Genomic DNA, 15,476 nt, shown 5'->3' on the forward strand with positions numbered 1-15,476 from the left:
AACACTTTTTACTCCCTCCAATTCTTGACTTAGTAAACTCTTAGGTGTAAATATCGTTTTTCAATAGCATTTAAAAATAAAGCGCGCGCGTAGAAAGTAAAGACGGTTCCTATAGGATACTATAGTTGTTATGGGTGCCTAACACCTTCCCGTAACGAAAACAACTCCCGGACCTCGATTCTCAAGGGTTTTTCTTATTTTTCCCTTCCCAAGAAAAAAATGAGATATCAAAGGTTAAAAAGGTTCAAACTTAATCAATGTTTAACACCCGAAAACCAAGATAAAACAATGAGGAAACAATATTTAAGCAACAACATTGTGAAAGCAATATGAAAAGAAAAATGAAGAGAATGAATATACGAAAAAAGAATTTTCTGCACATTTCCAATGTCTGGTAGTCTTACACAATGAATAACAATATATATATATATATATATATATATATATATATATATATATATCCTACAAACAGTTCCCCAATTGAATGGACCTGTAACAAAGCAATCTCATGCACTACTCCTAGAATTCACCATCATTGTATGATAATAACAAATCAAAGTTGGTGAAGGTAAAAATTGGTAATAACAAAATTTAAAGAAACTAAAAAATGATTCTCTAGAAGGGGGGAACCTCACAAATTAACTGTCCTAGTAGTAATGTTCTCGACACCAACAAGATTGATGAAACAGGTCCTTGTGACTTTTTTTTATCTCAACCATTCAGTTTATTCTCCAATATTCAACTATGGAATCTTTGTTATATTGTTCTGTCATACCCCAATTTTTGCCCTCTCAGCCTTTTTTTTCTATCGTCTTGAAGAAAATATCAAGACGCGAAAAAATTAGATGAAATCCAGTCCCTTTCATATTCATTGTTGTACAAATCAAACCGTAGAGCTAGTCGGCAGCGGTTTATGATTCTTGGATATGACAGTTCTTCACAAAATCATTTGAATAATTGACATACTTGGTCCAAAATGGCCGAAGATGTTCAAAGCCAATTGGTAACCAGGGTTTTGACTGGCCGTTGTAGTGAATAACAGAAGCCTTTTTCACGTTCTCAATATTCGTAATGCTCTGATAGCCTAAGCCAAGCATGTGCCAAGAGGGATCAATTGGATGAACGTGACCTTTAAATTCAATCAACGCAGGAGGTTGGGTTCCTAGCTTCCACATTGTTAGGTTTGACCTCAGATTCTGCCATAGAGAAGTTGTCAATAATAATATAGTCTTAAGTAAACAAAAAAATTGAAGAACAAATGACCAACCAAGTCTTTCCAACCTCCATCACCCTATCTCGATTTCAGAAAAAATGAGAGGAAGGGTTTTCTTTCTAATACGAAAATAATATTTTTACACAGATTTTGACAACAATTTAGATGGTTATTGCAGTTCAAATATGTGGTTAATTATGTTCAATAGATACATAGTGAATATAACAAGGTGTTGCAACTCACTGATCATCCGCTGAAAGTAACCAACCATGATTTTGAACCTCATGCACTACGACTTTCAAGGGTTCAAATATACATGATATCCACTAACCGTGATTGGTGTTCAAATATACACCCGAAAGTCGTGGTCAATGACGTTGAAAATCATGGTAAATTGTGTCCAACGGATGGTTAATGAGTTTTGACACCCTGTAATATCTATGAAATATCCACTGAACGTAATTAACCATGTACTTGAACAGCGTTAACCAACCAATTGTTCTCTCATTTTGTGTCAAAATAACACAGCTATTCAAATAAACAAAAGCAAAAGGAAGCAAAAGGTCACCTGTGTTCCCACATAACTACTGCCTTATAATTAATTTATGGATGAACAACAATAGTTTAAAAATTTGGATACACTGAAGTGGTATTAGTTTTAGTTTATATGTTTCCTTTTGTAACCAAAATAAGTCTGAGTTTATATGAACTTTTACCTCTTTAAGCAAGGAATGATAAGTTTCTCTTATATTAGTTCTTCTCCATGCACCAAGATCGAAGATATTCATTCCATACGCCCATGCACACTCATCAGGGTCCAAATGATTTGATATGAGGGGATGAGAAAAATTGAAGTAGTTCCTAAAATGTTTAGACATTACCCAATCATCTTCTCCTCTGCAAGTTTCCATGGTGCCATTTACCTTTCCTTCAAGGTCAATTTCCCAAAGTGCAGACAAGTCGCGTTGAATCACCACATCATCATACAAAAAGACTACCTTGTCAAGGTTTGGGAAAAGCTGTTTAACAAAACAATACATATATAATTACCATAAGTATATGAAACAAAAATTAATTAACATCTCCAGAAAATGACAAGAAAAATAATTCCTCCATCATAAAATGCCATTGTTAAAGTTGACAATATCAGCTATATTCGGTATGTAAGTTCTGAATGTTGCTTTACTGATGAATGAAAGCAATTTAAAATTTACAATTATTTATCTACATGCCAAACAACAAAAGGAGAGATGGTCAGAGGGGAACATCACTCCATTCATTTTTTTTTTCAAAAACACACAAGCAAGGAAGCTGAAAAATAAAGAACAGATATACATTTAATTTGTTGAATCTTAGGCAGAAAAAGGAGAGGATGCTCCTATCAATGGTTTTCCTTCCAATAAAGGGTTTTCCCTTAAACAACTATGCTAACATTTAATTTTCCAATATTAACAAATTCAGAAATCAGATAACCTCTTTTATGTTCTTCCCCTCTATTTATTAATATTGGAAACAGATAAATACCTTCAATATTAACCTCTATTTGGCATTCAATAGAGGGGATTAACAAATTGAGTGAGCTGGAAACAGATAAATACAAGCAACACACTCAATTTGGCATTCAATGAATCGTTTCATTTCATACATGCTCAACACAATTTTTTAAAAGAGATGAATCTACAAGACAATGCAATTTATTTTTCAAAATAATAAACTAATCACAAAGAGTGTGTTGCCGATACTGTCAATTAAGCTAAGCTTCTGCTAATATCTCTTTCACCTGTCTAACCACCTAACAGTATTAACTGTCCACCAAACCATCACTTTCATTATGTAACAATCAACACAAAATATATTCTGTAAAATGGAAAATTGCATCAAACATAAGATGACAAAAGTTTAAAAATTGCACTATCATTTATTTCACAAATTAAGATTTGAAAAGTATCTACAATAATGAGTGAGATATGAAGAAAGAAAACAGGAAGAGTATCATTGTTGAATCCAACCTACCTGTGGTAGGTATATGCGCAGATGGTTGAGTAAAGATATGTACTTTGGGCTTCTGGCTTGCAATTTAGAGGCAAATTTACGTGGACTTGTGTCACTAAGATTGGTTCCGGCTAAATGAATTCCATGATAGAAATCTCTGATCCCATTTTGATTTTCTACAGCTTCAAGTACATGAACATTTTCTCTAGTTAACCAGTCAATTACTGGTGAATGCCTTTGGTTTCAACCACAGCAGGGGAGGCTGAATTTAGCGCAAACCACGAGTGCATACCCGCATAAGATTTTTTATCGGTGATTACATGGAAGACTATCTTTTTAGGTTTCAGAGCTGACTGGACGACAGAATTAACCACTACTGAAGTGGCTAAAATGTTATCGGCTGATAGTATAAAATGGTGGTAAGAGTTTTTGAGAGTAAGGGAAGTAACTTTGGAGGCAGCAATTGTTTGCGTGCATGAGCATTTGATGAATTTGAACCCTGGTTTCCATGCGCATTCATGGTTTATCACAAGAACAAGAATATTGGTGCCCAAGAATTTTATTTGCAATTGCTAACAGTGTGGGAAGTCATTTATTTTGAGATGCAGCTACTAGCAAGCCTATCCATGACAGAACTTTTGGACATTTTGTCAAGAGTTATAATTGTTATTCGTGCAGTCATCTAGTAAAGTCCACATATGGAACACTTTGATACTTGGTTGTCCAATGTGATTTATGATTAATTGATTGTAATATTTTAGATTAGATTTTGATTTGTGAATTTTGGTTGATTGATTGTAGACTAAAATTGATAGATATTCTTGAAAGGAAACTCAAAAATTCTGTAAAAATGAAGTTGTGTAGCCAATGCTATAGATGGAAGTCCCGCATTGAGTTTGAATTTGGAATAGTGGTTGCTTCTTGTTAGTAAGTCCATGCTATGATTTTGCTACGAGGAAAGGGAAAGTTGATTAGTATGTTGATTGGTATTCTTTGTTAATCAATATACTAACTTACTCTTAGAATTAGAGCCCTCCATGACGTACCAAGATTTCAAGAGAAAAATATAAATCACATAAATTCTTCAAGGATGTAATTCTGAAGAGTGGCTACTTGATGTTGATTAATTCAGTAACCTATGGGAATGATCAACCCTTCCTAACCAACCAAGAATACCAATCATCATATTTATTAACTTACCCTTAGAAACTCACATTCTCTTTCCTCACAACACAATCATAGCATTGAGTTACTAACAAGAATCAACCACTAATCCAAAGTCAAACTCTTTGAGAAAATATTACAATCATAAATCATAGATCCAACAAATACTCCATGCTATAACAAAATATGAATCAATTAATGGTAGTTTTCATTTTCATGCAAATTGTGAGTTTCCTATGAGGAAAGTCCATGCTATGATTTTGCTACGAGGAAAGGGAAAGTGAGTTTCTAAGGGGAAGTTGATTAGTATGTTGATTGGTATTAAAGAATTTGTTGGTTAGGGAGGGTTGAACTTGCCCATAGGTTAGAGTATTAATCAATATACTAACTAACTTACCCTTAGAATTAGAGCCCCATATGACGTACCAAGATTTGAAGAGAAAAATTATAATAAATCGCAAAAAAATTCTAGACGGACGCTAATCTGATGTTAAATCAGTTTAAATCAGTGTTAGCGTCCATTTTTATCCTTTTAGAGTGGGTTTCTGACCGACACTAAAACAATTTTCTTATAGTGGTTGTTGGAAGTTCGATCACACCAAAAATTGTGTTCTATTTACAGCAAATTTCAATTTGAAACTTGATTCACATCACAATCAAGACCATATGTAAATTCCATTTTCTATAAAGAAGTTTTAGAAAGAAAAAAATTAGAAAAAAAGGAAAAAAAATAGTGGGCACGAAGTGATTAGCAGATAGATAGATAGATGTATTTTTTTTAAAGGAGATAAATTTACTGTTCTCTTAAATAAGAATATTATAATTGTCAAATATATTTAAAACGTTTTTTTTATAAGCAAACAAATATCTAAAAGGGAGTACTAAGGGTACTCCAAACCCACTAAAGATACAAAACTTGATTTATGAGACAATGCGCTAATACTTGTTGTACCCTCTTCAAATATCGCATTGTTCCTAATTTACCACAAAGACCACGCTACAGATAACCAAATAAGATGTCTAGTTTTCTTCATTTTTTTACATTTAAACAATTCACCATATCACCATACCGATTAAAACGAGTAACACACGAATCAATATAATTCTTTTTTTTTTTTTTTTTTGTGGTGGCCGGGGTTTGAACCCTGGATCTTGCATATATTATGCATTGTCCATACCAACTGAGCTATGCTCACGAGGGCAAATCAATCAATATAATTCTAAGTATATTAATTAATTAATATTCAAACATTTTAGGCAAAAGGGCTAGAGAGTAGGTGATTACATTTTTCTTTTGCCTCCAAGCAAAACACATAGGGGTCCTGCAATGTCATCGCTTTGAATGCATCCTTCTTCATAATTTTAAAGGTATATTAATTAATACTATAGATATTATAGTATTTAGCTAAATAAAAATCACATAAAGTATTTAAAACAAGTGCATATAAATAAATATCAAAGTCTTAAGATTAATTAATTTTAGTGTTCTTATATAAAATATTGTTATAGGTGCGGGTTATAGGATGGTTTGGACACTAGAGTGTCTGAACCAACAGTCCTATCCATACAAATTTGTGGATAATTACGCATGTTCAGACCCAACAATGTAGATATTTATCCACCATTATGGGTATTTTTACGGGTTCCCATTAAAATTGGGTCCAATTACCATCCCTTAAGTTGAACACTATCTTTTTCTTCGCGCCGGTGAGAAGAGGAAACAATTGTGTGAACCAGGTTGTTTTAGTCACACTTTTATTTTTTAGGTGCAGACATAGCACTGGTTTAATGACTATGTTCATTTAACACCTACTATTCTTTGTCATGGTGGTGGTTAATGGTGGACGTCCGACAATCAATATGGTGGAGCTTCGTCGACCTTACAATGGTCGATGATGGAGTTTCAAAGGTCTTACTATGGATGGCAGCGATGCTCCAACGACCTCACGATGGTCAATGACAGACACCATAGCTATTATTAATAAAAATTAAAATAAAAGAAGTTTTTATATAATAAATGAAATTATTTTTTTTTATTCTTGAATAATTTTAAATTGGTATCAAATGGATTTAGGAATTAACAGGGTTTCTATGGATTATTTCTCTTATTTTATTGATGAGTTAATCATGAGAAATAATTCTATTTCTTTTCTAACTGTCTTGTTGGATTTCCACTGAATCAGGCACACGTTCAACTCAGTTCTTCTACGTTAGGGCATAAGCTTCAAATGCTAGCTTCTTGAAATCACAACAATTTTGCATTGGAAATGTTGGATATGTTTGTATTGTTAAACACCAACCTGTTAATAATCATGTTTAGTTGCTTATGGGAATGATCAACCCTTCCTAATAAATCAAGAATACCAATCATCGTACTCACCAACTTACCCTTAGAAACATACTTTCCCTTTCCTCGTAACACATTCATAGCATTGAGTTACTAACAAGATTCAACCACTAATCCAAAATCAAACTCGTTGAGCAAATAAACTTTAATGCATTTGCCGTTCAAAAAACAAAAAACCAAAAAAAACATTTAATGCATGTGTTTTCATTTCTTGGGTCATAAACATTGGACCAAGATCAAAGCATCCACACAGGTAAGACCAAGATCAAAGCATCCACACAAGTAAGTTGAGCACACATCTTTACCTAAAACGTTAAGACATTGAGTTTATGAATTTTCTCACTTATATGTTGTTCAACTTTCAACATTTCATTTTCAATCAATGTGAAACTTTTAACTAACACTTGCTACATAACGTCGTTTTCGTGGAATTTGGAAATTTCCTTTCAAGAGTATCTATCAATTTCAATAAACAATCAATCAACCATAATTCAGAAATCAAAATCTAATCAAAAATATTACAATCATAAATCCTAGATCCAATAAATATAATTTAACAAAATATGAATCAATTAAAGGTAGGTTTTCATTTCCATGCAAATTGTGAGTTTCCTTTCAAGAGTATCTATCAATTTATCAATTCCAATCCACAATCAATCCAAATTCATAAAGCAACACCTAATCTAACATTCTAAAAATCCTAAATAACACATCCAATGCATAAATATAATTTATAAGCACAATTTATTTTCATTAGTTTTTTTTAACAAGCTATAAAATGGAATATATTAGCAACAAAGAAGCATTCTACCTAGCACAAGATGTACCATGGTAGAACAAGAAAGTCTAACAGTCAAATACAATATTTAAACAAACAGATTATGGTTTTGATATAAAAATTATTTTCATTTGTTATATAAGATTATGGATTTTATATAAAATTTAATCAGTATAAAAATAAGATATTATCTGCTACGATAAATAACTCAAATCAAGCTTAAATCAATAAAGACATAAAACTAAAAGCAAGATATATATTCGCAAATCAAATTTCAAAACCTGAGACTCAAATCCAAATAATTCAGATTGCATATTTCATGTCTGATCTAACATGTAGATTCATATTTGCCATCTCATATTAAAATTATTTAGTATATTATATAAAAAAATTAGTAAATATATTTTTTCTTAACTTGGGTATTACTAAAAAGACGTTCTTTTGATTAGTTTTCATTCATTTTTATTAAAATAAATGAAAACTAATCAAAAAATTATCTTTTTAGTATAGGATTTTCAACAGTGTGTGAGAAAGGAGAATTTTAGAAAAGATAAAGACAAAAGACCAAATGATAGAGATAATACTTTGAAGTATTGATTCGAAATTATGGTTATAGAAGTACTACACTACAATGACCAAAACTGGTTATTAGCTTTATTTTTATAGATGTAAATATGTGCTATCAAGATATATTATATAAACCAGTGGGACAACTATACCAAAAAAAAAAGAACAAGTGTAACAATGTTATGACTCAGATATTGTAGAAGAAACTTTTAAAGTAAATTAATTATTCTTGTTGATTCAGGTAACTATTCTACAAAAATCATCGTAAGTAAAATTATAATTTTCGTCTCAATTATGACTCAACTATTATGGAAGGAACATTAAAACTAAATATGTGGTTTCTAGAAGTAAATCTTAAGATTCTAAGTCAGAAGGAAATCCAAAGTTGCCTACTTAGTTATAATTAAGCTATTATAGATGGAACATTAAAATAAAAAATGGATGCTGACTCAGATATGACTCAGCTATTCTAGAAGTAAATCCATAGGTTCTATATGTCATTATGATTCAACTTTTCAAGAAGGAAATTCATAACTGTATACTCGGGTTAAATTCCACTATTTTAGAAGTAAATCCATAGTTGTTAACTCATTTATGACTCGACTATCCAAGAAGTAAATCCAAAATTGTTTGTTTACTCGGTTTTAATTCCACTATTTTAGAAGTAAATTGATAATGGCTTAAATGTTTGTTTAGCCCCTGCACTTTTGCCCAGTTTTGGCATTGGTCCCTGTGCTTTTTTTTGTTTGGCATTTGTCCCTGTACTTTGTAAAACTTTTGGCTTTAGTCCTTCTGTTAACTTTACGTTAAAAAAAACACAAAACTAACGGTGTGCCACGTGGGCCAATCATGACACGCCACGCGGCACACTAAAAGACAAAATTTTAATTAATAAATGAAAATAATTAATTTTAATTATTATTTTAATAAATTGATTTATTAAAACTAGCGTTCAAACGGGCACTCACGTGCCCGTCTGTCCGCTCTTTCTACTGCGCTAACGCATGCAACAAATAAACAATATGTTTTTCAACATGAATGTTGGTTTAGTTTTTCTTGATATATCTTGAAAAAAATTATTAGGATTAAAAGAATGATCAAGCTTGATAAAAAAAAAAGAAGGATCAAATTTGATAGAAAAATGTAAGATATGTAATTCATGCTTTTCTTTAACATGGAGTTGCTTAATGGGTTTTGCTAGAAGCCACCCATGAAGGTATCTTTTAGCAACTCACACCTCAAGGTGTGATTTCCACTTTTTAGTTATAACTTTGCTAAAAGACACCTTCATAAAAATTAGTTGGTGTCTTTTAGCAAATGCTCATAGAATAACTTGCTAAAATACACCTTCATAAAAGGTGTCTTCTAGCAAAACTCTTACTTAATATATACATATATACTTAGTTTTGTGATGCATGTGTCTATGGAGGATGAATATGCATGAAACATGAGTGACATTTATGGGGGTGGGTTTGATGAAGACATTAAATTTTTCCCATCTCTAACACAATTTACATAACCAATACGCAAATGCTCTATATTATTTCTCGAGCCATTTGAGTCTGACAAAATATTAAATTAAGAAAATCTAAAAGATGAGAAAAGAAAGAAGAAGAAAACACTGGAGAAGAGAAAGAGGGAACAAATGGGTTTAGGGTTTCAACTTCAACCCTAACCTTCGGATTTTAATTTCCATCACCATCCTGTTCTAATTTTTAATTTCCATCTAATTTGTTAATTTTTATCTATTGTCATGGTGTTAATACGATACAATTTTCATTTGCAATGTGATACAATTAAAACTTAATTTTTTTTAATGATTATTCTCAATAAAAATAATGAACAAAACAATAATTAAAACTTAATAATTTCATTTTTAAGAAACAAAAAAAAAGTTTAGGGACCAATACCAATGGACTAATATCAAAAAATGCTGAAAGTGCAGTGACTAATGATATTTTTAAGTAAAAAATAATGAATAAAATAATAATAAAAATTGATTATTTTTTTTTTCAAAAAAAAATAGTTTTTTGTCTTTTAGTGTGCCACGTGGCATGTCATTAATGGCCCGCGTGGCACATCGTTAGTTTTGTGTTTTTTTTTAACGGAAAGTTAAAGGAAGGACTAAAGCCAAAAGTTTTACAAAGTGCAAGGTCCAATGTCAAACAAAAAAAGCGCAGGGACCAATGCCGAAACTGGGCAAAAGTGCAGGGACTAAACACACATCTAAACCAATGATAATTGTTAACTCATTTATGAGTCGACTATCCAAGAAGTAAATCCATAATTGTTTACTCTATTCTAATTCCACTTTTTAGAAGTAAATCCATTGTTGTTAATTGATTATGACTCGACTATCCAAGAAGTAAATCCATAACTCTTTACTCGATTTTAATTCCATAGTTGTTAACTTATGACTTGACTATGCAAGAAGTAAATCCATAATTGTTTACTCGGTTTTAATTCCACTATTTTAGAAGTAAATACATGGTTGTTAACCTAGTTATGACTCAAATGTCCAAGTAGGAAATCCATATAATTGTTTGCTCGGTTTTAATATCACTATTTTAAAAGTAAAACCATAGTTGTTAACTCAGTTGTGACTCAACTACCCTAGAAGTAAATCCATTGTAGGCAACTTAGTTATAACTCAATTTTGCTAGAAGGGATCTTATAAGTAAATTCATTGTTTCTAACTGAATTATGACTTGTGTATTGTAAAAGAAAATACTGTATATGTCCCTATTTATAAGACATTTTTGGCAAAATCGCAAGAATTAAGAAAGTTTATATTTATATTTAATTTGTTGGTAATTACAATCGTTTTTACAATTTTATCCTTTGAAAGAGACGATCTCTTTATGTTTTCAACATACTATTTATTGTTGATTGAAGAAAAAAATGTATAATAAATAAGAGTATGAAAGTAAAAAAGTTATTAAAGGCCCTAAATAAAGGTTTGGTTTCAAGATCGAACGCCTAATAAACTGCCATGAGAGTTTCTTAATTCTCCCAAGTAGCATCTTCTAGTGGATTTTGTGACCTTTGCACCAATATTTGAAAGTGAGACAAATATACACAAAACGGGGGAGTTAAATTGCAGTTTAAAATTCTCTTTCTCAAAACTTATTTTTCAAAGATTAATTAATAAGCACTTAGATTATACTACAAAAGAATACTGAGCCCTATGAAAAAAATATTTTCTAAAAACAAATTTATACTAGCTAGTTGCAAGAATAAATTATAGCCATAGTAAAGTAAAGTAAAGGACTAGAAGCACACAAAAATTACTGTCAATCCCATAGCTATATCTAGCTCATTCTCTTTCTTAATTAAGGATTTTTTTTCACTTTTTAAACATTGAATGCTATCTTGTTAATAATTCCAAGTTGTAACTCAAACTATGGCACAACCTTGTTCCTTTTAAGCAACTTTTATTCATTTGGCAATCCTCAAACTCTAAGAGTTACGCTCCAATCCAAAAAAAAAAAAACAACGATCGGATCGTAACCTTCAATAGATTTTATGTGGTATGGAGTTATGATCCGATATATCCGGTGAGTTTTTAGCAATTCCGGATCCTAAACGTTTACTTTTGCCCATTTTATCCCACTGGAGGGGTGAGTGATGAGGAAACAATATTTAAGCAACAAGATTGTGAAAGCAACATGAAAAGAAAAATGAAGAGAATGAATATAGGAAAAAAGAATTTTCTGCACATATCCAATGTCTGGTAGTCTTACATAATGAATAACAATATATATATTTATCCTACAAACAGTTCCCCAATTGAATGGACCTGTAACAAAGCAATCTCATGCACTACTCCTAGAATTCACCATCATCATATGATAATAACAAATCAAAGTTGGTGAAGGTAAAAATTGGTAATAACAAAATTTAAAGAAACTAAAAAATGATTCTCTAGAAGGGGGAACCTCACAAATTAACTGTCCTAGTAGTAATGTTCTCAACACCGACAAGATTGATGAAACAGGTCCTGGTGACTTCCATTCAGTTTATTCTCCAATATTCAACTATGGAATCTTTGTTATATTGTTCCATAGAAGATCGATAATAGTATATCTTTTCACCAACCAAAAATAGAGGATGTGTTTTTCATGTCACAACTCAAGGACTCAAATGATTCTCAATGCCATTTAGAGACTGTAATAACTCTTTCTGGAAAAATGTAGGGAATGGTAGAAAATCCACTATCAAAGTTTTTAAATCGCTTTGCCCTCAGCCATTTTTTTCTATTGTCTTGAAGAAAATATCAAGACGCAAAAAATATAGATGAAATCCGGTCACTTTCATATTCACTGTTGTACAAATCAAACCATAGAGCTAGTCGGCAGCGGACTATGATTCTTGGATATGACAGTTGCTTTAAACGGTTAAGATTAAAAAATTATCGAGGTTTATGGTGAACCATTTATAGTGTTGGTCCACCTTAGACATTTGAGGTTAACCCCTTAATGGAAGGTACTAAAATTAATTATGGGACCAAAGCGATACAAAAAAAATAAAATAGTTAAAGGACTAAAATAGCAATTTAGCCTAAAAATTGTGTTCTATTTACATCAAATTTAGATTTAAAGCTTGATTCACATCACAATCAAGAAGCATTTGTAAATTCCATTTTCTATAAAGAAGTTTTAGAAAGAAAACAAAAACAGGAAAAAAATAGATGACACAAAGTGATGAGTAGATAGATAGACAGATGTATTTTTTTTAAGGTAGATAAATGTATTTAAAACGATTTTTTTATAGACAAGAAAATATATTAAAGGGAGTAGTACTAAGGGTACTCCAAACCCACTAAAGGTGAAAACTTAATTTTCGAGACAACTGCAGTAATACTTGTTGTTTCTCACACTACAGACAATCAGATAAGATGTCTGGTTTTCTACAATTTTTTACCTCTAAACAAATCACCATGTTGATTTTTTTTAAGGAAAGGGCTAGAGAATGTGTCTCTTCTATGAACTCACACCATATTGAGGATTGAAGTCTTGATCATAATTTTAAAATATTTTAACTGGTTGGGGAAAACAGAGGTGATGGAGCTTTGAAAAGGGCTATTGAAACACTCCTTAATGGAATGGGATCACCCTTCAAAATTGTTGATGGTAATTTGGGAAGATTAGTATCTTCTGGAGATTTGGTGGCTACTTGGTTGAGACAACCTGGCATTTTCAATTTGCTTGTTGTGAATGATGTCCTTAATCATTCTCAAGCTGCTGGTCCATCACATAATCATCCAGCTTTTGCAGTATAGATTGATACAAGCTATGAGACTTCAAATCGAATGTTTTTCTGGTGTCTAGCATGTGTCAATGTATGGCACCTGTGATTACATTCAATTTTTTTTGGAAATTGCTTCTTCGACTGACACAATTACATGCACGAGAACGCACGACACATGCATAGCCTTTGGATGAATGATGGGCAGCACTGCTTGAATTCTCTCTCCTCCCATGCATTGTATGCCATCCGTCGATTCGAATCTTGTGTGTTGTCATGGGTGATTGAGTCGTGCTAAATAGCACTGCTCATTTTCTTTTTCAAATTATTACTAGTGTCTGAGCATAGTGTTCAGTGTTAGTGTCCATGTCTGGGTCAATGTGTCATAGAATACAAGTATCTTGTTGCTTTTCTATTTTAATGTTCTTGAATTCAATATCTTTCTATATCATTGATTCTTGTTTTTCTCTTTAATCCTAATTATCATTAATTCAATGCAAGCAGAAATTGATGATTGAAATTCTGAGAAATTATGTAAAATAATCTTCCATTCACAATGTTATGTATAATGTTTCAACAAACACTCTAGACTTAGAGGGAAGGCGTACCCGTGTCCGTGTCCGTCTTCGACTCAACACCAATACGTGTAGTTTCATGTATTCATTTCCATTTTCTCAAATCATTACTATGTTTAAGTGTCAATGTGAGTGTTCACGTCATGTGTCAATGTTTCACTGTTTAAGGATCGACTATATGAATATGTATCTAGCTCTTACTATTACAATTCTTGATAGCATTCATAAATGAGAAGAAGATATATATTAACAAATGAGAGAATTGTTGATTGCATGTATAGACACAATGATACTTATTCATGCGTACAATGCACATTGAGCAACCATGAATGAACCATTGCACAAGCAGCACCAACAGACATCAGGTGAAGATCCAAGCAAGAAATTGACGATTCCCTTTTCCACACATTTTGGCGTCTTCCTTCAATTGCAACCACTTCAGCTCCGCGTTTCTGATGTCAAAATCAATTTTATTATTAAACTTCAGTTCTGAAAATGAGCAAAATTCTTACAATACTAACTGATGCGAAAAACTTCAATTTTTTTCTAATGGCTGGCCTTTTTACCTGACCGAAGTGCCACACCATACCTGTGAGTGTATTATAAAAGGCGGATGCAGTTGAAGAATCCATACGCATCATTTCATCGAATAGAGTTTGAGCCTGGAACCATACTTGTCCTCTGTAACCCATGAACAGTCCATGTGTTACACCATACACCTGGTTATCAAACAATTGGAGCGCGTCTAACAGTTTTGAAGCTTCCTCAAATGAATTGCAACGACTGCATCATATTATAAGATTTAGATCTGTTACATGTTCAAGAGAGAATGTCAACATACATACTATCAAAAGATGTTTAATTGAAGATAATAAAAAAAATATTTTCAAAGTATATTTACCTGTAAGCATTCAAAATTGATGAAAATGTTACAACATCTAGTTTAATGTGCAGCTCATGCATTTTTTGGAAGAGACACAATATGTAGTGCTGGTCTTCTCTCATCCCCTCCATCCTTCTTTATGTGACCAGCTTTTTCAGCAGCATGTTTCTCAAACATCTTCAAGATCCGGTCATCCCCGGTCTTATGCTGAAAAGCATCATCGATAAGCATAGAAGATGCTTGTTCACTCGGATACTCAATGGATTGCGAAGAACCATTAACTCCATATTCCAAAGCTGGCGATCGTTGAAATGCATCAATTATTGAGTTGAAAGTGACCACATTTGGCTTGATGCATTAATTTAAACATTAACTCCATAGAGACAGGAAACAGGCCAAATGTGGTCACATTCAACTCCATAATTGATGCTGTGATAACGTTTTGCATTTGCTTCATTCTTCTTCTTCAACATGGCCTTGACTAATGCTGCTAATAATCATGATTAGTTGCCTATGGAGTTTGAGAAGAGTGGACACTTGTTGTTGCTAAAGGTAAGCTAGTAAGTATGTTGATTAATTCTGTAACCTATGGGAATGATCAACCCTTCCTAACCAACCAAGAATATCAATCATCATAACAATGTGAAACTTTCAAGACATCTTTACACAATGTCATTTTCATGGAGGAAATTTCCTTTCAAGAGTATCTA

General features: G+C 32.2%; 1 protein-coding gene and 1 long non-coding RNA gene across 2 annotated transcripts; both read right to left on the bottom strand.

The window, feature by feature from the left end:
* Positions 1-485: 485 nt before the first annotated feature.
* On the bottom strand, positions 486-3,397 carry LOC146904274 (putative galacturonosyltransferase 14). The gene is made up of 3 exons (XM_085725053.1): positions 3,227-3,397; positions 1,930-2,232; positions 486-1,196 (listed from the first exon to the last, which is right to left on the bottom strand). Exons 2-3 carry the CDS (start codon positions 2,122-2,124, stop codon positions 912-914), a joined length of 480 nt encoding a protein of 159 aa, XP_085581179.1. The 5' UTR covers positions 2,125-2,232; positions 3,227-3,397; the 3' UTR covers positions 486-911.
* Positions 3,398-13,834: 10,437 nt separating this feature from the next.
* Positions 13,835-14,666, bottom strand: LOC146904275 (uncharacterized). The gene is made up of 2 exons (XR_015018343.1): positions 14,450-14,666; positions 13,835-14,335 (listed from the first exon to the last, which is right to left on the bottom strand). It is a non-coding gene; the product is annotated as an uncharacterized LOC146904275 (long non-coding RNA).
* Between the last annotated feature and the right edge of the window lie 810 nt (positions 14,667-15,476).

This window comes from Medicago sativa, chromosome 7 (assembly GCF_051527215.1).
Source record: "Medicago sativa cultivar Bolivia chromosome 7, Bolivia_mono, whole genome shotgun sequence".
Lineage (NCBI taxonomy): Eukaryota > Viridiplantae > Streptophyta > Magnoliopsida > Fabales > Fabaceae > Medicago > Medicago sativa.